This window comes from Numenius arquata, chromosome 6, assembly GCF_964106895.1.
Source record: "Numenius arquata chromosome 6, bNumArq3.hap1.1, whole genome shotgun sequence".
In the NCBI taxonomy this organism is placed as follows: domain Eukaryota; kingdom Metazoa; phylum Chordata; class Aves; order Charadriiformes; family Scolopacidae; genus Numenius; species Numenius arquata.
In genome coordinates this window covers 25206639-25231661 of record NC_133581.1, presented here as the reverse complement: position 1 = coordinate 25231661, position 25023 = coordinate 25206639, and the positions used below count along the sequence as shown (strand labels likewise).

The 25023-nt window shown below is 38.5% G+C and overlaps 1 protein-coding gene across 2 annotated transcripts; it reads left to right on the top strand.

The window, feature by feature from the left end:
• The first annotated feature begins 8550 nt into the window (after nt 1–8550).
• Nucleotides 8551–24788, top strand: EIF3M (eukaryotic translation initiation factor 3 subunit M). 2 transcript variants are annotated; one of them, XM_074148935.1, is made up of 11 exons: nt 8551–8637; nt 10006–10138; nt 11535–11673; nt 12027–12150; nt 12700–12794; nt 18002–18085; nt 19456–19555; nt 20033–20114; nt 23284–23427; nt 24032–24092; nt 24519–24788. In XM_074148935.1, exons 1-11 carry the CDS (start codon nt 8596–8598, stop codon nt 24637–24639), a joined length of 1125 nt encoding a protein of 374 aa, XP_074005036.1. In that variant the 5' UTR covers nt 8551–8595; the 3' UTR covers nt 24640–24788. The 2 variants fall into 2 exon arrangements, with proteins under 2 accessions (XP_074005036.1, XP_074005037.1); XM_074148936.1 differs by lacking the exons at nt 10006–10138; nt 11535–11673; nt 12027–12150 and having other exon boundaries at nt 8596–8637.
• Nucleotides 24789–25023: the final 235 nt, after the last annotated feature.

Genomic DNA, 25023 nt, shown 5'->3' with positions numbered 1-25023 from the left:
GAGTGTGTGACAGAAATCACACAAAAATCGTTCCACAGAAACATTAAAAAAATTGAAATATAACTAAGTCACTCAGATGCAGTTTTAGTTTAAATGTGAACTTGCATATGATATATGTTATTATATATATGTGTGTATTTTCAAACCCCAGAGAATTTGCAGATAACGTACAAAAATAATAACTATCACGGGATAAAACCCACTACAGATTAATGAAAAAATCTGAACAAATCCTGAACTGCCCAAGAAAGGGTACACAGTTCTGACAGTTCCCTTAGTACAGACGGTGGGAGTAAAACATATCCACATGATAATCACATCCTTACCAAAATTGAAAACGTATGTGAAAGTCATGGTGGTCTTGCAAAAATATAAACTCATAAACGATCTCTTGGTTTGGTGTCATCATTCATTTCTTTCATTTGAGAAATCAGTTTTAGTAGGACATACAAAGATTGATGGCTTTTTCATAAAAGGATATTTTATGAAATAGTGAAATGTAGCATATTTCTACCTGATAAATGCAGAGACCTGTAAACTTTGAACCCACATTGGCCTTTGTTGCTCATGACCCTGTTTAAGTGATTTATTTTCTTTTAACAACTGCAGTCTGCAGGAGGTAGAATATACTGTGTAGATCTTTAATTCTGTTGAAAATTGAACAGTTTAAACAGAACGGCTGACATTAGAAGACCTATTACTGAAAAGTCATATTATCTTCATTTCAGTATCCCTTTTAGGAGCAATATTTATGGTTGGAGAAAACATGTAATTTATAAAAACAGCCTGGTAGGCTGCTGCAGAGCAATGGAGGAGTTGGCATCCTTGGCCCCACATCAGGGTGTCCAGCGGACTGCATCAAAGTCAGACACTCTGGAAACCTGGCACGTGTAAAGGTATAAAATCAGGAAACTTGCCTCTTGTCTAGAAGAACATCTTGAAGGAACTGAACACTCCCCACCTCATGAAACATTTGGATTTCAAAGATTTAGCAAATTCCAAGGAAATAATACTTTGCTAGAATTTTTCTGCTGGGCTCTCAATACAATGGCAGCTTTATCTTTGACTTAAATGAATTCAGCTTCTTTTTTGCCCTCCCTTCACTGCTTTTTATTTATATTTTGTTAATGTGCAACAAAGTCAAATAGCGTCATAAGCATTCTTCCTACTCCTTGGTTTGAATGTCACCATGGAAGTTAAGCAGACCAGTTCTCTTCCATGTATAGGGAGAAAACATCTGAAACCCAAAACATTTTCCATACAGAGAGCCCAACGTTGTTTCACAACAAAGTTGGGACTCTTGTCAGGTAGTATCCCCAGAAGCACACCACACTACTACTTTAATAATCTTCATTAGATCACTGGCCTACAAAATCTTAGCAGTCTTTAATATGTACCTCCGCGCTACCACATAGTGCCCAAGACTCCATCTTCTAAAATTCAGTGGATATGATCAGTGAAATGAATAATGTTTTCTTTATTCTGTTTTGAAGCTGCTCATTCATGAAACAAGCTTCTGAGGTTAAGCAAATTCTGTGTTTGTGAAACATCTCATGAATATATGGTGCTGTAATAAAAATAATGAATGTTTAAAGCTCCCCTACTTTTCTTTACTCTTCGTTATTAGAAATAAATCTCATGAAGCAGATAAAAGTATTACAATTAATCCCCCCTGAATGGAGACAGTATGTACTATTCTCTTCAATACAAGAGAAAATGGCTTTGACTCCAGTGGCAACAACTGGCAAACTGATTTTATAGTTTTGATTTATTGAATATTAGGAAATAGACTTTTTTAATAACAACTCCATTTAAGTATTCATTAAAATGGAATTAGTACAAGCAGGGCCAGATTCTGATATCCATATTCTTGTCAGACAGCATTTTATTACAGAAAAGTCTCACTGACATCAGTGGGATTACTTGTAAAAGACCATTCGGCATGAGTCAGAACACAGAGCTAGATCCTAACACGGTACAGAGGACTACAGAGGTTTTAGGTTCTCCTCCCCGACCCCAAAAGCACCCCACGCACCCTTCAGCAGTGGCTGGGGCAGTATGTAATTCTGCGCTCGAGGCACCTCATCTACACTGCTGTACATCGACTCCTGGGTCTCACCAACACAAATACGGGACTCACCTACCCTCCCCAGGTACATGGGATGTGAAATATATGTATACATCTTCATCGTCACAAAGGAAATAATTCCCAAAAGTTATTTTGCTTTAGACCTTACACTAAAGACATTTATCTTCATAGTTCTTTCAGTTTGAGCAAGTTTGACTTGAAGAATGCATAGCACATGTTGCCATAAAAAAGCACTACAAAGATGGATTTTGATTTATAAGAAAAATCACTCAGAAGGAAAAAAAGTAGGGGGCTGTAGTAATGCATCTTACTAAAGGATCAAGGCTGCACACTCCATTTCTCTGAATTACATACCAGAAGAGAAGACCATCTTGCATTTTTGTTTCGGACGCTTCTAATTTCCAATTTAAATATATATATATATATATATTCCAATAAACTCTTGTGGTGGTGCAGGGCAAAGAGAACCGGCTGAGTTACAAATACTGTTGATGGTTAGAAAAAACATATTGATTTTTTCACACATAACCCAGAATGTCTCTCAAACTCTGTGTTCTAGCACCTGTACTATCTTTCTTTATTCAGTAATCTCTATAACGAGCAGGGGAGGAGACCGAGAAATTTGACCTTTATACATAAAGCAATGATGAATGAGCAAATGGCCAATATCCTAATTTATCTTTCATTCAAAATTACTTGGCAACTGATTTTGGAAAATATTCTTTAGTATATAAGATGTACTTTTACATTTTCATTACATACAGAGGTCATATGTGGAACATACTTCTACTTCTTGATTAGGTGAACATAGTTAGAACCCAATCCTAATAGCAAATACTTCACAGTCTATTCAGTGTACATACAGCCCTTCTTCCTCTCAAAAGCTCCTGTTTCTGCAGAATCCCTTAGCGGAAAACCCATTTGCCAACAGAAAAACAAATATGTTCAAAGCCTAATTGTTTAGTACTTCTTCAAAATCTCAAAAAAAAAAAAAAAAAGTTCTATTTTTGTTTGCAAGTATAATTAGTAAATAGGCTACTTACTATTTTATAACTTTGGTTTAAAAACTAAAGGTTTATACTGTATAGTTCTCAAAGGTCAGACTTGAAAGCTTAAACTTCAGGTTCTACTGAGATAAAGGCACTGTGCTTTGCAAAGTTATGCTATTATCCCTGGTTATAATCTTCACTGACTTCAGAAATAATTGCTTTCCTTAAACAAAAAGGAAGTCTGATTCTAATTTGCTATCTAGATCTACATTCTTATATTCTTTTTATAGATTTTTGAACAAGTTATCACTGGAATCTTCCTTCACTCAAACATAAGTGAAAGTTTTATCTTACTTCAGATATCACAAAAATAATTTATGACTAAGGAAACAAAACCTTTTGTCTCACAATATATTTCTTTGCGACAGCTGTGGTATTTCACTGAAAGCACAAAAGCTGTGATGGTCTGGACTGCAATCAACCATTTTTAATAGGAAATTTTTACAGACTTTTAATAAGATCTCCTAACATAATTTATGGAGAGAGGTTTTGAAGTGAAGAGGCATTGTTTGGCAAAGTGTTCTTCCTCTAATCTCAGGAAATTTAAATAATCGAGTGCTCATTTCCTTTAAACTTAGGATTTCTACTAAAAAAAGGTTAAGAAAAACACCTGCTACACTAGCAGCAAAATAAGTGTATCCAGAGTCCAAACAAAATATATTTCTAAGGGCTTTTCAAAGGCAAAATGCTCCATGTCAGAACCCAATATTATTAATAATAATGCAATATTGAATTTTGCTTCTTAAATTCAGAATATCTAATAAGTATTTTGGATGAAGATAGCATGCTGGTCAGCGTAACTGCAGGTATTTTTTTTTAACTGATACAGTTGGGGGAATTGAAGTAAATGAGCAAATGTGGAAAATTTACAAATGGTTTGTAAGAAAACCAGATAAGCATCCAAAAGTTACTATACTTACTGAAGTTAAACAGAGTTCCTCTGACTACAGAATCTGTCTGGAAGAGTAAGGACAACAGGCTTCTCCCTGAGACCTCTGATATGTCTTGCAAAAAGAGACTCAAACAGTATTTTAGCACCTTCCCTTTAGTCCCAGAACTAGGAAAAAAACCCAGAAATATAAGTAGGAAGGAGATTTCTACAAAGAAATAAAGCTAATCAAAGCTCCTGAATATGAAACAAATTTAGTTTGGCTGTCTGGGATTTTAGATGAAGTTCTGAATTATTTTTCACCCTTACCGAGTAACTCATTGGCTGTAATTCTGACTTAAAGTAATAGCTGACCTAACCGTGTTCCCCCCGTCTAGGTTGGTTAGAACATCTCTCCCGAAGGATAAAAAAGAGGAAAAACCTCTAAAGGAAGGACCCATGAACAGTTCAGCTACAGCCACACTACCCAGGACTCATCCAGGTCACTGTGTGCCAAAGACCTCAAGAGGGCACTCAGCACAAAACGTACCACAACTGTGTTATTGGCCAGTTTTCACAGAAGGCATTTATCCTTACCCAGCTTTCCAGAGAGCCAACTCAGTTCACCGTCATACAGACACAGAACTGAAAAAAAAAAAAAGAAAAAGAAATTCTGAAGAGGGAAAAACATACCATGATAGAGTCTGTGCTTCTTTTCTGTATTGAAGAAGATACGTTTCATCAATGCTTTTAACAAAAGAGGATCAGTTTCTAGAGTCAGCCCTAAACCCCTTATTTTCAAAAGCTGTCTGTTAATTTCGAAAAGCTATTCCCTCCAAAAAGCTGCTTTTTAAGATGCATCACCTGAAGAGCTTTGTTTTCTTCATCACTACGTTCAAAGCATGCAGGACAGAATATCGCTCCTTTAGACTCGACATTCTCTCTCTCTTTCTGGTTCACCTACAGAAACAAAACAAAACAGTTTACAGTGGGTGCCAGGCAAAATTAACCTCCTCCCTTCAGCAGCCAAGACTTACTTGGATGTTTCTTTCTCCATGTGTATACATACATACATACATACATACACACACATTAGCCAGTTCAGAAATTGTAGTGCCCTCCTTTGGGCTCCTGCTCTGGCCTGTCCCTGAGGCATGGCTCCCAGCCCACCCTGCAGAGCTGCTGGCCCAGGCTCCAATCCTGGCAGTCTCTCCAGTGACCGCTGGCTACCTCGGGAGACCTTTAATCCCATGCACACCCCGTTTCTCAACTGGCTTCACAAACTGCAGACAGGACTATAAACAGTTGCCTCGTTTCCACAGAGATGTCATTATTCCAATAAAACTGAAACCCATTCTTCCACTACATCCTCTTTACGTTGGTAGTTTCACAAAACACATACTGCCCCCTTTATATTCAAAGTGGACTTCCTGATGCACTAGTTCAAATCCCAGCTATCATCTATCATCTTAATTCTTCTGGGACAAATAAAGTATTGTGCAACATTCCATATGTGGATATTTCAGCAGAGCTCTTTAGAGTCATGCCCTGCCTACCCAGTGTGATCAACGGTTATTTTATTTTTGTTATTTAGAATAATACATGACAAATCTCCATCTGGGGGCACTAGCTAAACAAAATTAGACATTGAGGTAGGGAGTCAATTCCCAATGCAACTCGGGCCATTTATATACCCCAGGGTATCAGATATTTGCGGAGGAATCTCTGACACAGCATGTGATCTACAGGAGACTCATGGCATCTTGTAGCCATGCATAATATCCCCGAAAACAAACTGGCACCAGGCACGTACTTCAGCACCTGAAACGTCTCGTAAAGATCTGTGCAAATCAAATGAATGTATGATGTATCCTCGTTCCCCCAGTGTTCTGGATGCCAAGTTACCTTTATTCTCACAGGACTCTATTAAGCAGCACTAGATGAAAGTCATCTGCACTTTAAAAATGCTTAAAAAATCAGATCCCATTTCAGATTAGGCAAAGGACAGACATATCTCTATATCTATCCATGACTTCCAGAATGCTGACCTATGAAATCCAAAATACTTGTTAAGACTATCAATCAGAGAGTATTAACATATTCTGTATAAAAACACTCTTAGTAAAGATACGTCATCAGTTAAAGTAGGGATATAATTTTAAAAATACTGCCCAAACTCGAATAAATTAATTAGCCAGGATTTGGATGACACAAAAATTAAGAGTTGAACCACTTTTCAAAAGTAATACAAGCATGTAGTTGATCAAAACTAAATTTGAGTCATTAAGTTTTATTAAAGGCAGCATGGGCCTTTATCTGGTTCATTGTGCTCAGTGCTGTGGAAACTCAGAAGCAGGTGCTACCCCTGCCCTGGTTATTAGACTCAATGTCTAGTCACTATTCAGTCAGGTCTGTAAGTGAAAAGAGAAGAAAAAAAGGAGGTTTGTGTACAGCAGCCTTACTAACCTAGAGAATTTAGGTAAGTTTTTAACAGACGCTTTTATCTCTGCAAACTATGGTTGGTACCATGATACCCACCATTAGTGATGCGACTAATAATTAATTCAACCTTTACTGATAAAAGGTTGAAACTGCTAGTGCTTTCAATACTTTCTATATATTTTATATAAAACCTATATTAGAAACATTTCACAAAATGTTTGGTGATCCAAATCAAAAACAGGCTATAGATAGAACCCCGTTATGTGTGTTAGTTGGGATACAAATGTGTAAAACCGGAGTATATAAGAGATGCAAAAGCTGTCCTGCAAGCTCACGGGATTCCCCGAAGCCTTGGATTGTGGTTGTTTCCTGCAAATTGCCCAGTAATTCCACAGCAGAATTAAGTTTTTTCAGCTTCTGCAGATGGGGAGGAACTCTTACTCCACAGCCAGAGAAGCTGAATTCATCAAAATTTGTTTTACTGAGGAATGAAAAATTTTCATAGGGAATTTCCAGGGCAACAAAAATAGCATCTGCTATTTTTTAAGCACGGCAACTGCCTGGAGTGACATCCTTTAGTCTATACACCCTTTGAGCTCATTATCAATGGCTACTTTTTCCTAGTGTGAGCACCAAATACTGTTGTCAAGGCCCCTTTTTATTTGTGTTTCCGTATTTATTGCTAAAATCTCATTTATAAAATTGGGGCTAAATGAGTGTTTCACCAACAGCTGAGCAATGGCTCTTTTTGCTAAACAGTGTCAAGACTAGGAAGGTACCCAGTGGTATGATCAATAAATCAATATTTTAGTTATTTTCATACTGCGGATTATTTATTTAAACTCTCAAAGGCATAAGACACTACCTGTAGTCCCAGTGAACGACATATCATTTAGTTATTTTACATCAGGGACTTTACAAAATACTGTACCATCAAGACGATTCACACGTTCTAATGTAAACAACACAAAACACAGCACCGCAGTACCAGCCTCAGCTTTCTCACTGGTAGGGTTGTCACCTCAGCTCTCTTTTCCTGGTACTTCAAAACTCCACTACTGATTTTCAGACTGCATTTCTCCAAAGAAATATTTATCTTGAATTACTCAATGACTTTAAGAGTAATAAAAAGCTCTTACTTTCTAGCCAGTTGTTACGTAGCACTAAGAGGCCATGCACGGAGCCTTCCCTCAAAACCCTAAAGCTCTTACTAAGTAAGTCTTCAGAAAATATTTAACCTTAATAGTTGTGATTGTGTCTAGGCGTTTTCTGTATTCGGTGAACACTTAGCATAACCCAAGGGGAAATAAGTTTGCTTGTGGTTTTCTTTTTCCCTCTGTTTCTTATTCTTGGCTTTTGTTTTTGCCTTTGAAATATCATGAAAGTCAAGCTATGTTCCTGTTGACCTGCCAGAGCTGTTGACTGGAAATTTCTTAACTCTGCAGCTGATAAAAACGTGCAATACACTGCTAAAACTAAGTCACTTGTTACTTTTAACTGGAGTTATGACCTAAGGCGGTATTAAGACAATCGAAGGAACAAGTTACCAGCACCTGGTTAGGAACTTCTGTCCTGACTCTGACCAGGTTTCACCCCTAACGTACCTAAACCAAGTCTATTGTGGAACTCTTCCAGGAAAAAGGACTAGGTAAGAATCTACAGTTTTAAACGTGTGAGGGGGAGTAGAAAATAGTCCTTTTAGGTGGACAGACGGAAAAAAAATGTCATTCTTTCCACATGGTAGTAGCCCTCCTGGGGATACCTGACTAAAGGCGGCGGCTACTCCCACCTCCCCCGCACAGGCCACCGCTGAGGCGGCAGCGAGCCCGGCACCGCCCGCCAGCCCCACCGTCAGGTGGAGTCCGGCTCGCCCGGCCATGGCGGGGGCCGGCGGGGAACCGCCGGGGGACCGGGGCGACAGCGGCTCGGACTGAGCGACACTTCTGATGAACCGCGGCCGTAGCCGCCCGGCACCACTCCCGCCGCCATCACTTCACCTCAGCGACGCCGGGCGGGGCGGTAGCTTCCCGCCTGCCCCGCCCCTCAGCGGCTGGGAAGCGGAAGCGGGCGCCGCGCGGCGCCGGAAGCCGCTCTGCCTTTCCGGTGCGGGCAGCGTGTTGGGTCCGGCCGCGGGAGTCTCCGCCGCCATGAGCGTCCCGGCTTTTATCGACATCACGGAAGAGGATCAGGTCAGCGGCCGGGGCTCGGCGGGTGGGGAGGGTGGCGGCGGCAGGGCGAGGGGGCCGGGCGACGGCCGGGGCCTGCGCGGGGGGCGGCGGGGCGGGCGGAGCGGGGGCACTGTCAGGCCTGTCCCCGTGAGGGGACCCGTGTAGCTGTCGGTGAGCTCCTGTGTGGCGTTTCCCAGGGAGATTGAACAGGCCCGTTAAAGAAACTGTGAACTGAAAGGTGAGTCTGTGCTTGCAGTTTCCTCTCAAAGTTTTTCATCTCCCTAATACTCGGTTCTCGTCTCTCCTCAGCAGTATTTTTTTATGAGGGAGAACTAGGTTGAAGGTGTGGTAGCACGTTACTTGTGCGTCTTGGTTGTGCAGGATTCCTGATAACTACAGGCATGGGAGCCGTGAAGTTTGTCTTTGAGCTACTTCTTCGTTGTGTCTTTAAATTTTAGGGTTTGTTGTGCCTAGTGTCTTTTAAGTGGTGTATATATACACTGTTGGAAATCTACGAGACATGCCTCCACAACTTGTATGTCCGGTTTTCACTTGCCATAATGTCTAATAAATGCCCATCAAGTAATTAGTCTGAAACTTCTTCAGTACAGTGAAGAGTCCTAGAGCATTTCATTGTATCTTATGGTTCTGAAATGATTTGACCCCGAACTCGATGTAGATTACACCGGTCGGAGTTCCCCTGTGCCAGAAGTTGTGTGGCCTCATACAGATTGTGTCCAAAGGGTTATGGTCCTGCTGCTGAAACCATGGATTGTAAAGTTAGTGTGTAGGCCCGTTACTGGAGAAAGATATTTTCTTATTGTAGGTTTAAATCCTAACAAGGTAAGGCAGATTGTAGCATGATATTGGGAACTGTCTTTAACTTGTGTGAAGACTGTAAGTTCCGTCTTCTTTAAAGTAGTTTTCTTTATACCCTTTTCTGGTGAGTCGCAACTAAAGGGTTTTATTGTTTCCTGAAGTTTTCAAAGGGAGTAAAAAATATTAAAAAAAAAAAAAATATAATGGAAAAGAAAGCATCTTCATCACAAAAACTCACTAGGCCTCTTGTTCTCTAGCCAGCGGTTGTAAGTGACATGTTCCTACTGTGAGAAAGCTCAACAGCTGGGTGATCTAGTCAGTTACTGGCAAACCAGCCACAGCACATGCAACATCTTAAGCTGAGTCAGTATCTTGTTGTACATTGAAGTGGAAGGAGAGAGAGTGTTGTAGGATACAGGGTCGTAGGGAGAAATGAGAGGCAGTGTGAGTGAGCAGCGGGGGCAGAGAAGTGGTTGCAGAACAAAAATCTCTAAGAAATGTCATTACTCTGACTTTGCTGTTCACAAAGCAACTGTTTTATGTGTGTTGTCTTTTTTTTTTTTTTTTAAGGCTGCAGAACTTCGAGCTTACCTGAAATCCAAAGGAGCAGAAATCTCCGAAGAAAACGCTGAAGGTGGACTTCATGTGGATTTGGCACAGATTATTGAAGTTTGTGATGTGTGCCTGAAAGAGGATGACAAAGGTTTGCATCTTTCACTCTTGTTGGTTTTGCTAAACATTTCACCATCAGTTTTTTCAGACAGTAATAGTTGGCAGAACATAGAGGTATGTTGCACAGCTTGCATGTTAACGCATGCATTTTTGTAAATCTGGAAGTGCTTATTTCCATCATCACCATGTTAAATTTGCCTGTACTCTACCTCCTCCAAACATGCAGCGCCTTTTGAAGAAGTCAGAAATTGGGCTGGACTGTACTTGTTAGGAGGGCATAGCGAGGTGTATAGAAAATAGCTTTTCTCTCAGGGGAGGAAAAAGTTTGATAAAAATAAGACTTATTGTCAATTAATGGCTGTAATACTGCAGATCAACAAAAAATAAGGTAACAATAAAAATTAAAACTAGACATCTGTAAGTAGAAGGCCTAAAACATGAATTGATTAATATTGTCTGAAAATACTAGAATTTTCAGTAGTCAGTAACTCTTTTTGAGTTAGGACTGTAGCTCCTTAGAAACTGCATTATGTTTTAATCACACTGATAATGCTGCAGTAGCCTTAAATGATGTGCTCTGTAGCGATATACAAATTCCATGTAGAACTTTTGCATGTAAAATATCAGTTGCTGATATGAATTGTGTGTTTGTGTTTCAAATGTAGTTTGAAAGAATGCATGGTTCATCTAAGAAGGGGTGTTACGATTATTTTTTGTGTTGCCTTTTACTGTAGGCAAATGAGTATGAAATACTAGAGAAGCTTATTGCTCTGCTGTTTGATGTTCAGATGTCATTTTGGGGAATAAACAATATTTTCCATATGTAATGAATTTTGTTCTTATCCTTTGCATAATATTTGGGCAGACTGTGAAAAGAAAACACGAAACCTATCTGGTGCTGTTTGGAAAGGATGGAATACCATGCTTGAAGCAGGAGCTGGGGAGGCTTTTGAATATAGTTTGTTCTTGTGGGCATTTTCCCTGTGATCTGGGTTTCCTTGTGCTCCTGGTGAAATGTTTTACTGTACTTGAGCACTAAGTGTAATTATTCTCACTGTAGAACCATGGGCCAGTTTTCTGGATGGTCAGGAGGAAGCCACTGTTTCTTTAAGACCAAAACCTGAACTTCCTCTGAATTCTCTCATGGGTGAACAGAGAAATTGGAGCAAGTGTGATATCAAATACTAAATTCTGGTTTGACCTTAGAGGGGTAATTTACATGAAGATGTGTTGATGAAAGACCACATGAGCCAAATCTCTCATACATATTCTGATGAATATCCACATTGGTTGTCTTGGCGTTTTCTTTCTTCTACGGTTCTTGCCAATGCAAGGTAGTCATTTGTAGCAGAACTCTCCAGCACTGAATAGCTACCGACGAATTGCTGCTTGCAGTTTTCAACAGCTGCATGTTTTGTTTTGTGCAGATGTTGAGAGCGTGATGAACAGTGTAGTCTCTTTGCTTCTTATCCTGGAACCTGACAAACAAGAAGCACTGATTGAAAGCCTGTGTGAAAAGCTAGTAAAATTTCGGGAAGGAGAGCGCCCGTCACTTAGATTGCAGCTGTAAGTATTGTACAGAGGAAAGTGAAACAATCGTATCTTGCAGTTGTATGTCTTTTAATAAAAGTGTGTCTGTGTTGCCGGAAGCACTCTTTTGTCACCTTATTTTTCCCTATCATAAAATAGAAGTACGAATATATTTTCTTTGCTTGGGTATTACAAAATTAAAATTAAAATGCATAGAGTTTTCAGCTTATCTACAAAACTGGAAGTCATTGTAATTCATCATGGATGTAAAGTGCCCCAAGGTGCTTTGTGTGTACTAACACACATCTTAATAGAAACATTTATGTCCACTCCAGTACAGGCTTTTTTGAAACCTTTTTAACTCCGTTTTTTTATTGTTTGTGGTTTAGACTGAGCAATCTCTTCCATGGTATGGATAAGAACACTCCTGTGAGGTACACGGTGTACTGCAGCCTTCTTAAAGTGGCCTCATCGTGTGGTGCCATCCAGTACATTCCAACTGAACTAGATCAGGTAATTAATGTGGTGCTTCAAGTTACGGCCTTTGCATTAACGATGTTAGATCTCAGTAAATATTAGTCAGAGTTGATACAGACTAACTTTGTTATAAATTGCCAGAGCCTGGTAAAAGAAGAAACGCAGAATACAGAAATTCTTGTCTTTTAAATGTCTGTCTACAGAACCTAAATTAATCTGCTGGTTATTTTCCATTTCTGATGCTGAACGTAGTTCGATTTGTCTGTTTGATTCCTGTGATAGTTATGAAAGTGAGAAGCTTTGATCAGGAGTGAGGCATCAAGTTCTTGTCCCTTGCTCTGGGGTTGGAGTTTATTAGAATCGTTCATCCTTATTTAGGAATTATCATGGAGAGCACAGACTTTTGGCCTCTCACGGGAAAACTTCCAGGTTCTGCATGGGGAGCCTGAGCATCAGAGGACCCAAAGGAGAAATCTCTCTGCAAGATCTTTTCAATCCTTTTCTGCTTGAGAGAAATTGAGAAATATTTTTGGTTTTATTTCAGTCTTTTCCCCAATGCCTCTTTTTCATGTGTATTCTACTTAGGTCCGAAAATGGATTTCTGACTGGAATCTGGGCACAGAGAAAAAGCATACACTTCTGAGGCTGCTGTATGATGTCCTAGTAGACTGCAAAAAAAGGTATAAATGACAAGTAATAGATACTAGATAATTGCATTTTAAGTTGATGTATTGTAAGTGATCTGTGGGGAAAGTATTTCTCGCAGCACTTCTAAAATTAATCTGTACTGATAATTCAATCCAAATATACCTGTTTTTTTTTCTTTTTATGTTTTTAGGCACTCATATTAAATGTTTCCAAAAATATGAAAGCTAGTAGTGAATTAGCTGCAAACCACAGACTCCCAAAATAAAACTATTCCTTTCTATAAATATTAATCTTTGAGCATTATAGCATTATGCCAAGTTTATTATTTAATTGCACTGTTGACATTTTAGTGCATGGTAGTGCTATCTCTTATTTAATGATGTTGGGAGGCTTATCAATCACAGTTAACAGAATCAGTCTTTTTATGTAAACATTAGCTTTAGGACAGAGCTTTCCACTAGTCATGGAAATTAATGTCCACAAAATACCTGCTTGGCCATTTAAAATTATTATCCTGGATCATAAGAAGCATCTTTGATCTAACAAACTTGGCAGACCGTTGTCTTCTGCCATGTAAAGTAATCCTGTGTGTATCATGCCTGTAAATTAATGTAAGTCTTAACTGAGAGCTGTCATCAGTTTATCTTATAAATGTGATACGGTGTATTGACTGCGCTGGCCAGGGCTATAGAGATGGGCTGCTATCCAGAGGTAGTTTCGGTGTGTAGTTCCACAACAGTTTCAGCCGATCTAAACTGTCCCTGGTGTAGTTTGGGGGGTGCACATGTGGTGTTTTTCCCTGCCCTTCCCTTTCACTCTCTTTTCTGAGTTAGTTTTTTAAGTTTTTCTAAATTTTTTTAGTGAGGCAGCGTCAGGACCTTTACGCTGCTGACTTACACTGGTAGCAGAACTGGACTTGCATTTTCTACATTTGCATAACCTGGTACTGCTACAGAAGGGAGCAATTCTGTCCTGTGCCCCCCATTCCTGTCCTGTGCCCTCCAACTACCAGTACCTGGGTGTGTTTGTGCTGGTGTAGGCATTTGTGCAGCTGCACGGTGGATTGGACTGGGGAGGTGACCTTGGCAGGCCAAAAAAAAGGCAAATGTGGAGCTCTCATAGGAGGAGGAAAGTTTCTTCTGGCAGGAGAGTTAGTTTATTCTGGCCTGGTGAAATTGTAGCCTGGAAATGCTGTGACAGCATAGTGGGATCATTTGTAACTAACCTCGGTTTAGGGATGATTAATCCTTGTGGACTAGTTTGGTTGTGAGCTACAACATTTTTGGGGATTCCTGTTCCTGTTACTAACACTAAAATGTTTTTGCGTTGATAGTACTGTATGACAGATTTCAGGTGGTCACAATTATTTCAGCAACGTTAATCAGAAATCTTATGCGTTGCTTAGTGCTTACTTTGTTTCAGAAATATCACACTGATACTCTGTAATGCTCCAACTCTTGTAGGAGTATTACTTCTCATCCTGTTGATTTATTGAGAGGTTTTAACTAGTTTAATTCCCATACTTAATAGCTAACTATTTTTACCTAGTTCTGTTATCAAATCTGTGGATTAAGCTTCTGATTGTTGTTTCCAGTGCTATCAATAGCCTTGCTACCGAATGTTTTTTGCATACTAATAATAGGTGATTTCTTTTTTTTTTAAGTTAGGTATTAAAAACTTTGACAAACCATGTAACGTATTATTCCTGCGTTCAGTGTCCTTCCCATCTGTTGCAGCAAGCGCTGCACTGAATGGAGCAATTTTTCAGAGCATTTACACTTCTCTCCAGAAAAGAAAACAAGAAGTGACCCTAGCACCTTTGACCTGGTTCACTGTCCTGGATCAGTGGGCAGTATTTGCAATAGTATGGGAAACTCAAAGCAGCATTCCAGCTTTAGCACTCAGGAATGTTGCTCTATCGAGCACTATGGGAAGACGAGTGGGAAATGAAAAATAAGTAACAAAAATCACATCTCAGTTACCACATTGATTTATAATCAAGGGAAGAGAATACATTGTTGAAAATAATTGAGTTTAATTTTGCGGTGATAAGTGAAAGCTTGTTTTATCAGATCTTTTCCAGTCACTTTATGGTTGAAGTTTCTTCTTTCTAATGATCAAAATCGTCTTGATCTCTTTGAAGAGGGATTTTTACCTTTCTCTGATGATCAACTGAAGAAAAATTGGTGGTGATGGCTGGAGGATAGATGGCTAGTGTGGCTTCTTTCTGAGATCTGTATTTGGTAGTTGAACTTTGCAAGAGATTAGTTACTTTCTCTGCTGCTTATGCTCCTTGCCATAAAGGTTCTGCAGTAGAGTTTTGTGTCTAAGCTGCTTTAGTCTTCAGGACTTTCCTTGTGATGTTGGTATGAAACTGCAAGGTACCACAACCTGTTTTCTTTTCCGGTTATAGATGGAATTTTAGAGGTATGCGTGGCTCGCACGCAGCCAGAGCTGAGTTCTGCTGTGAGGCCCTGAACAGCCTGCCCGGCGCCAGCCCGATGCAGCTTAGAGCTGGTCTCTGCCATTGACCTGGCAGGAGGCAGAGTGGGGTTAGTCCTGCCCAGGTTTACATTCAAACAGGTCTGGCAAGTCTGGTTATTAATACCTGCAGCAAAAAGCTCAGCATGTCAGGCACCTGCAAAATAATTATTTCCTTTCATTTTAATTTCATTTAATATTATGTAATGTAGAGGGACTTCATTCTAACATCTTACTAAGTCTCTGAATACTCAATATTTTTTCTTCCTTTTATCTACCATCACGCTTCAGTTCTCACTGGCTTTTTGTCAAGTTCCTCATCTAGACTGGCAAGTGGAGCCAAGAGTACTTGTGCAAGCTGTCTTGCTAGAAAAAATGTTCACATTTGCATCTTAGGTGAGATACACAAGCAATGAGCTTTGGTAAAACAGTAGTCTGTATTACTTTAAACATCCTAAGTTATGGTAGTAATCTGACACTGAATAGAATGAATAAAATTAAAAGGCCTGTCATATTCGCTGAGGCGCACAAGAATTTAGCACAGAAAGTTTGGGAGTAATTGTCCTATAGCATTCTGGTGTTTCCTAGAAATAGAAGTGGAAAAAAAAAAAAACCAACAGGTGGGGGCATGGCAAATACTATTTGAAGTTAGTTAAATGCATAGGTTTCAATTTTTGTTCCTAAGGGAAGGGGGAGAAGAAGAAAAATTCCAGAAACGCGGTTCTGAAGTGTATAAGAACAAGTACTGAAAGCTTATATTAAATGAGACTTGTATTGGTAGGTTGAATAGCACATGAGCTGAACCTCTTTGTTTGAATGTCTATATAGTATCAGTCCAGTATTAAACTGGTTCTTTGTCTTCGCTGGAACACCTAGTGCTGGTAAGATTTCACCAGACCAGAATCATGGTCTGTCGTAGACTGATTCACATGCAAATGGTTCTTTCATATATAAAGCTGTCTAAATTAATTTTATTTCGCTGACACAGGGCTGTCGGTCCCTCTATACACTAATATCAGTTGCCATGACAAAACATAAGCTGACCTCTTTAATGCTAGAGTCTTAAAAGAAGTGTTTCATTCCAGTTTACATCCCTGAACACAGTTCTGGGATAATGGCTGGGACCTATAGAAAATTCTCCTGCCTTGGGCACAAACTGTCTTCACTCAATGTACATCCAGATTAGATATGATATTGCTTGTTTCCCATGATGTCTTAATATTTGTACTGCACATCTATGAGATCTGGTAAATTCTCTAGGAGCACAAAACCTCACCTGATAGAGAAGTTGTCAAAGAATAGTATTGTGAGATTTAAAATAAATACCCATATAAAGATAGTGTCTTTGTACTAGAAGAACCATTCAGACCTGTGTTGCTATACGGGTTAAACCTGTATCACAGCACAGTACGTACTGGGAGTGTTGTGTTGGCTTCTTCCTTCCCTGTGCAATTTATGTCACTAATTTAAGTAATTAAAGCACATTGAAACTTTATTCTTGCACAGTTTTTTCTTTTAAGGACAATTTTCTTTTGTAGGCCAATTAGACCCCATGGGGAAATTGGCTGTATCTGGAACCGAGCTACTTTGAAGGAAGATATTAGCTTGACACTATAACTCGGGGTACTCTGGAGAGTAGTACCCAACCTTCCTCCTGTCCACTGAGGAAGTACCGTCTAGTAGAGTAGTGGCCGGTCTGTGTATGGGCATAGGAGACTTCTGCAAAGCTCCTGCTCTCATAACCGAGTTTTGGTTGTGCTCTCACTGTTGAGTTTTGGTCGTATCCACATCCGTATCCTGTCTTGTTCAAAGGAAGTAGTAAGATGGCATCAGCAAAATCTCTTCTCTGTATAGAAGAACTGTCACAGCCGCCTTTTTAATAGTTAACAAGAATTCCATGAGAAATAGGAAATAGCTTTTTGTGTGTATACGCACAGCATATTCAATACATATATTCTTTGCTGAAAATCTTGTGAAAAAGCATCCGCAGTTGCTGAGCTGAGTTGATGAGCAGTTGCTCACTAGCGGTAAGAACCATTACATGGAAATAAATCAAAATCTGTTAAAATGACAGCCTGTTAAATGGTCTTGGAGCTGGTTGATGAGCTGCTGTTTACAAAATAATCTGGGTAGACAAGGTTGTAGGTTGACTCAGTTTTCTTAGAATTAATTGTTTTTCTAAAAGCTGTTTGTCAAAGCAATGTTGGAAGCTGCTTACTTCACAGCAGCCGAAGCCAATCTAATGGCTGACTGCTTAACTTGTCAGTGAAAGGAGCAGCTCTCACTCTGAATACTTGAAGAGAGAATCTGTGGAAGAAGAAAAGGCAGCTTTTATACAATCATTTTCCTGACCATAAATATTCTTTAAGAGATGCCATTTTACATTTGAAATAAACTTTGCAGCGCTACTTATTCTGCAATGATTAAATCCAGATGTGCGTAAGAGGAGCATTCTAGTGAACCATATAAAGCTGTTCCTAGCTCAGAAAGCTTTTTCCGTAACCAGCAGGTAATTTATCAATTTAAGAGAATGAAATGAAGGGTGAAGATAAACATTTTGTAGAACAAGAATTGAAAGAATACATCTAGTTAATTTGTTCTCTCCACTAGAATTAAAATGGATCATCTACATCTTTTCAAGTGTAATTTAATTTGACCTATAACATCAAACATCATAATGGAATTATTTAAATATTTGAGTGTCTTGTTTGAACTATTTTTTCAGCAATCCTGAGGTAACTTTATTTTTCTTCTGTAGTGACACTGCAGCAAAAGTAATGGTGGAGCTACTGGGAAGTTACACAGAGGACAACGCTTCCCAGGCTAGAGTTGATGCTCACAGGTAATACTGACTTCCCCGTTCCCTTAAAAGTAGCTTTTTCTCAATTGCTAAATTATGTTGATCGCCTTACTATTAAGAGTATCGAATGGCCTGGCAGGCAAGGGACCTGCCACAGCCTCTGTTCTGACTTGATCAAGAGTTTATGTGTGCAGTCCACGGTAGGTTTGACTCTTTTCAGACAGAGTCAGGTTTATTCCATTGTGCGAGTGCGCAGGTGTATTTCTGGTCACTGCTGAGAAGAAAGATCAACCTTGGGTAATGACTGTTTACATCAACTGTGCAATCAAAATTAGAATTGGCGTCCTTTATTTCACATTTTTTACTTCCTGATTTTTTGATTCTCTATCTTTGAGTGTGCTTTTTGAGTAGCACTTCCTATTGAAAAGAAATTCTTGCTCTCCTTTCTATGAGCAAGTACTCAGGATGGGAACTGCACAGAAATAAACTTGTCGGATGAGCTGGGAGTAAAATGATTCTTAACAGTGTATTTTCCCCACAGGCCAAAATCAGTAAAAGCTTGTATTTTGGCATTCGACCTATCATGAATCTTCTTAGGAATTAGATTTTTAATAAGTGGTGTAGTTCTGCTGGGTGTGTACAACCAGTAGTTCTCAAGGGAGTTGCTTATACTTGAGCATGCAGAAAAATTGGGATGACTCATTTTGAAAATTGAAGTGTCTGCGCATAAATGAAAACTTCAGTGACTACCCTACAGCAGTCGGAGGCCTCGTACATCTGAAGGAGCATGTCTACCCAGGGTGTATCGTATTGCTGCGTCTGTGCAGCCCCGGGGTTCTTCTGGGCGTACGTCACGTGGCAGGGTGGGGGTCTGGGCTGTCAGGGCGAGAGCAGCACTGACTCTTCTCATGCGCCGCTGGACAAAAGCTTTCATCTGGAGTTCTAGAAACACTTTAGGTCTGTTTATAGTCTGGAGCTGCAACTGATAAATCATAGGCCTTGCAGTGTTTGATATTGGGCTTTTCTCTGTTTTGTGTCACATATTCAAGTATAATTAATCTTCCTAAACAACTTAATTCTACGAAATTTTAGGAGGACGGTAAAAATACCTCTCGGAACGAAGGCTGGGCTGGAAGTGAATGTATAGATGGAAACAGTAGGGTGATCTTAGTAGGGTCTTACCACCTGGCAAATTTCATTTGTTATACTGGGCAAATTACTTAATGCTTTCGGTTCCTTGTTTTTTCCATCTGTAAAGTGAAGATTAAAATTGGAATGTGACATGGCTTACATTTAAGAATAGTTGAAAACCCTTTGGTATTTCATAGAAAGCAAGGAACAACAAACTGAGTTGCACTTACTCGTAAAAATGACTACTGCTGTAAAAATAAGCGTTTTCCTTTTCTAATTAGATGTATTGTACGAGCATTGAAGGATCCAAATACCTTTCTCTTTGATCATCTTCTTGCCTTAAAACCAGTCAAGTTTTTGGAAGGGGAACTTATTCATGATGTAAGTAACTTTGTAGCAAGATGGTTTGATATCTGTAGAGTGCCTTGTTTTATTAATGTCTTTTGAAATTCATTAGAATAACTATCCACGTCAGTAATATTGAGCTGCAATGTATTATTTCTTTTAATGCTTTTACAATTAAAAAAATTAAAATATTACATAGGAAGTGTTTCTCTTTAGAAGTTTCAGAAAGTCGAGTTACAGATCCTGCCCTCACATGAGTTCTGTAACAAAAATGCCTTTCAAGTCTGAGAAAATACAGTAAACTCAGCACAGATTGCCCTCAGCTACTGAGGGCAAAAGACAGTATTTTAGCTCTTAATGGTTTATTTTTCTATTCAATACCGATGGTTTTTATATATAAGTGTGTATGTATGCATGTATGTGTGTATCTATCTATCTATCTCTGTCCAGCCTGCAGGGAGGGAAACAGAGATAACATTTAAACTATTCTTGTATTTGTTTTCCATCTTCTAGCTTTTGACAATTTTTGTAAGTGCTAAACTAGCATCCTATGTCAAGTTTTATCAGAACAACAAAGACTTCATTGACTCCCTCGGTAAGTTTTCAGATAATTACATTTCTGACTATTTACTTGGCTTAAAATACGGAAGCCACAAAGTGCTTCACTTTGAACCCGTATATTGAAGCCAAGGAAATTGAATAGGAATTTTTAAGAATGGATTAGAGTTCGTAGACTCTAACCTCTACTTGATCGTAAATGGACCATCTAACTGTGGTTTGTTCTACTAGGACAAGCTGGTTTATGGGTTTGGAAGAGAACTGTGTTTCTCCCCACTCCTTTTCTCTTAAACCTTTCGGGAGGGGAGTTTTAATGCATTGATACTCTAGGCTAGGCCAGATATCACAACTTTATTGAGTAAGCCAGCAGCTTGTATAAATATCTTTTTTTTTTTTTTTTTTTATGATTGATAACTTTATAATAGCAAATACTTCTCCTGAACAGTAAGATAAAACACGCAAATAGCGTGTGTGTGTGTGTCTGCGTGTGCTGATGCATTAGACCCAGCAAGCCACAGTCTGTCCCAGTTAATTTGTTTCATCGCATGAAGCAATGTGATGGAATGTTAATGTCAGCACCCTCTTTATTTACACACTGTGGAAAAAAGGAGTAGTAATTAACACTTTGACACTCCCCCGTTGATGTGTAATTGACTGTTTCAAAGGAGCACTGGTTCATAAGCTATTGCATGCATTAAAATTACGTTTTTTATATTCCAGCTTTTTAGGACAGGGGTCAGTGACAATGCAGAAATTGCTCAATGATGCAGATTTTTTTATTACTGCATTAAGGTTTTGACATATTGGTAATGAATAAATGTTTCCATAAAAATCAGATTTTTTTTTTCTTTTTATTTTTTTATAACTTTGATTTTGAAATGACACTTGAACACTGGCCGAATGCATTTGAGGGAAGGCATGGTTTTGCTAAACCTGAGTTTAGTGCAGCCTTTTAACACATGCATTATTTTGTTTAATGGAGTGTGGTATAATTCTGAGAATAATTACCCTCAAAGCTTTAAAATGCTGGTACTTTGAGTATTAAAATGATGGAAATATCAATGTGATTTTTCGTGGATAAAATTAGCAGCAAGTTTTTGGTAGTTCGTAAATGTGTATATAAGATAAACATCTTTTGTCATATGTATTTGAACATTAGTTGTGTAGACATCTTACGCTTTTCTTTCTTAGGGGAAAGTGGGTTTTATATTGTAATTTTTTTATGTATTGAAAATGGATTATCTGTTAGTTATTTGTCCATAGAAGTATTTGCTGAAAATGCTGTTACGCTAACATTTGGATAAATTTATGGAAGATTAATTACGCGTATATGTAGTATTAATCATATAATACACAATAGTCATGATTTCTTTTGCTTTCCCTCCCTGTGTCTGTGTTTACATCTGTGAATATATAGCGTGTGCATTTTCAATAGATCTAGGTTTCACATAATCTTAGTAAAATCCTTAGATATCTGTTAACTGGTTTGGAAGACAGCCTTACACTTCCAGTTATCTTCATTTCTCACCCGCTTTATGGTGTATTCAGAAAATTCTGCGTGTCTTTGAGCAGTGGATTCTGAGGTAGCGCAGACCAGAATGCTAGGAACTTGGTCTGCGTGTTTCAGCCGTGCCTTTGAAAAACAAGGGCAGTTTGGTATAGGAAACACCACAATTATTAGATGAGGCATTCAAAAATTCCGCAGAGCAGCTATGATCTGTTCCCCAAAATAAACAGATTTTTAACCATGCTTTAAAGACTTTTCTGATTTTTTTTTTTTTTTAAATAACTTGCCGTGATATTGGGCTTTAAAATAAAGGATATTAATAATAGGATTTCAGTGACAGTAGAGCATCGGCTTTAGTGCCAACCTTTCCTGGATCAGGACCAATTAAAAGTAGCGGGTGAAAGCTGTGCGGTGAGGGCTCCTACAGGTGGCATCAGTTTGTTACGATTTGTTGTTTTATTAATGCTGACAACTTAGGCCAGCAGTAGCATTCTCTGTGTCAACTGAATCGCCCTAACATGTCCACATTTAATCTGGTATTATCAGCAGTCTTTTTCGGAAAGTTAATCAGCATCTCATTTGCATTTGTTAATTAGGGTTAATGTGTGCTAATTGATTTTTTGATGCTTGTAGAGTTCCATTAAACCCAGTTAGGTATAGTTGTTGGTGCTCCTCATTCGTATGAATTATGGTGATCACATTTTTGTTGAATCAGTGCCAAATAGGGAACCTGCATCATAATTACAGCTAATTAACACAACATGCTGTCCTGCACTAATGTGCTTTCCTATTAGTGTATGGATGTTATAAATTCCAAACTTAAATATTTACTGAAGCAATGTGAATGTTTATACTGTCATTCCCAAACCAAATGATTGACGTTAATTTTAAAGAACCTTCCACTGAATCTTAGTTGGTACCTCACAGAAACCGATTAAGAAATACCTTGGTTTGTCTGGATGTCTTAACTTTATTGACCTAGACTTTTTTTCAGGAAGAAGGTCTCCGATATAGATGTGCAAGCCCTCGGCTCAGTTCCTCGTGTTGCCATTCATAGTCACGTGAAACATCTAACCTAACTTTTAATATCTGTTCCTCTATTCTTGAAGAGCACTTTTTTTGCCACCCTAGATGCTGTAAACATACACGCTTTTTTTCTGTGGCATAAACAGTTAATTTGGTGCCAAAAAAGATTCTTCTTGCATAAAAACGTTATGTTGCTAAACCATTACTGAGAGAGGTTTATTTTCAAGCAACTGCATGAGAATGAGTGGTGAGGCTGGAAGAAGGTTTTGACACGACCAGCCACATAGTCTCCATCTGTTGTTGCGTTGCTGCTCTACCAGATGATGCCGCTGAACAATTCACTTGCACCACCTAAAATTCTGTTAAGGTGATGGTTTTACTCTTAAAAAGAATATCTATCTCTGTGCAGATAATTTATTACCTTTCACTGACAACAACCGAGTCTTGATGAATTCACAACTGAACTAGCTATTTTAGCAAAATACCAAGGAAGATGCAGGAATCAATGTTTTACCTCAAAAAATATTTATAAGGACAGATGCAATATTTTCTTGATGTGAAAAAAAATTTAAATTATTGGAAGCATATATAGTAAAAATAACATGAAAATAAATTAATGAATTCATGAATTATATATAATTCATATCCATAAACTATCAACACTTTTACACAGGCTTGTTGCACGAACACAACATGGCAAAAATGAGGCTACTTACTTTCATGGGAATGGCTGTAGAGAATAAAGAAATATCATTTGACACAATGCAACAGGAACTTCAGATTGGAGCTGACGATGTAGAAGCGTTTGTTATTGATGGTAAGAACTGTAGTCCCATCCTTTACACACTGCTAATGAACCATACCTTTTATAGTCTTCTAAGCTAACGTTAATTATTCAGAAAAATACTTATTTTTAATTTCTGTGTTTGTTACAAGATATATCTGCATAACTTCATGCTTAAAGGCACGCCGAACTGTTGTCCTTTAAACAGTGTCTTTTCAGTGACAGGAGCTGTATTTCATGTAATTCTTTATAGATCTAATAAATTGTTTGCAGGTTTAATTTCTCATCTGGTTTTGTTTGCTGTCATTAAAACAGGATGTGTTTCTAGGGGAGAGAAGTCCATAAAAACTGTACAGGATATTGCTTTAATAGACTGGCACCAAACAATAGGATGCGTGCATGACCTTCATCTCGTGACATCATTTGGCTTTTCTGCCTGCCAGACTGTTGTCCTGGTTTGAGTGGCCAGTTCGGCCCAAACCACGACAACTGTTAAAACCAACAGCAAAACAGTATTAAGTGAACTACTGTGTTTTTATGCTTGTGTTGATCTAATTTTGAACCGTTTGTATGCGGTTTAATACCTTTGCGCTATCTTGAAGATGTTGCTCAAAACAGCATTGTGGTTTTTTTGCAGCTGTAAAGACAAAGATGGTGTATTGCAAAATAGATCAGACACAGAGGAAAGTAGTTGTCAGGTAAGACTTAATTCTTCATAGCATTTTGGAGAACTTAGTGTGTTCTAATTATTTCACTTACATTTGTAGAATATTTTAACTAGAAGCAAGGTATTGTTCCTATCAGTTGCTGGTAGTTAAATAGTTGCTATTTATCATAATTTTATTAAAGCTCACACTGAATGTGATTAGCTTATTTAATGAAAGAGTCCTATTTTCCAGCACATTTCATTTAATGACCTAATAGTGACAGGAATACTAATGACTGTTGTTGCTTTAAATATTTGGGGAGGCTACAGAATTCTCTAAAGGGTAAAGTGCAGCCCTTTACACAGAGAAAATAAAAAAATTCCTATTCAATTGTGAGAGTAAAGTAATGCTATAGAAGAATTATTAGGTGAGCATGAAATCTAGTAATCATCTTCCAATTTTGTTTTACTTCTCTAGTCACAGCACACATCGGACTTTTGGAAAGCAGCAATGGCAGCAACTGTACGACACTCTAAACACCTGGAAACAAAATTTGAATCAAGTGAAAAACAGTCTCCTCAGTCTCTCAGACACCTAAAATATTTTTTAACTTAGTAATGTCACTCTAGAGGAAATTTATTCAAAACTTTGATAATTCGTGAATGTTTCCAAAATGTATGCAATTGGTTTAAAGAAGCTAAATATTCAAAACTGCAACACAAAAAAAAGCAATAAAACTAACGTGGGAAAATATCTTCTGTTGATTTTCTTACATAACTAGCAGCAACAGACAGTGGCGGCATTGGTTATGCTGCTTCCGTTCTTGTTCATGTTTACAAAATGGGGATCTTTCTTTGCAAGAGGTGAGGGGGGGCAGGTAGGGAGGTCAGAAAAATTGTACTGCAAGTAATTGTGAAGTGAAAGAAAATTTCCCTTTTACCCAAAGGGAGAAAAAATGTGAACTAATTAGAAGTGAAACTTT

What these genes read in the sequence shown, in the direction of transcription:
- EIF3M (XM_074148935.1), top strand. Translation starts at nt 8,596, where the DNA reads ATGAGCGTCCCGGCTTTTATCGACATCACGGAAGAGGATCAG. An exon ending in ACATCACGGAAGAGGATCAG is followed by an intron (nt 8,638 to 10,005) that starts GTCAGCGGCCGG and finishes TTTTTTTTTAAG; the next exon opens with GCTGCAGAACTTCGAGCTTA. An exon ending in CCTGAAAGAGGATGACAAAG is followed by an intron (nt 10,139 to 11,534) that starts GTTTGCATCTTT and finishes TGTTTTGTGCAG; the next exon opens with ATGTTGAGAGCGTGATGAAC.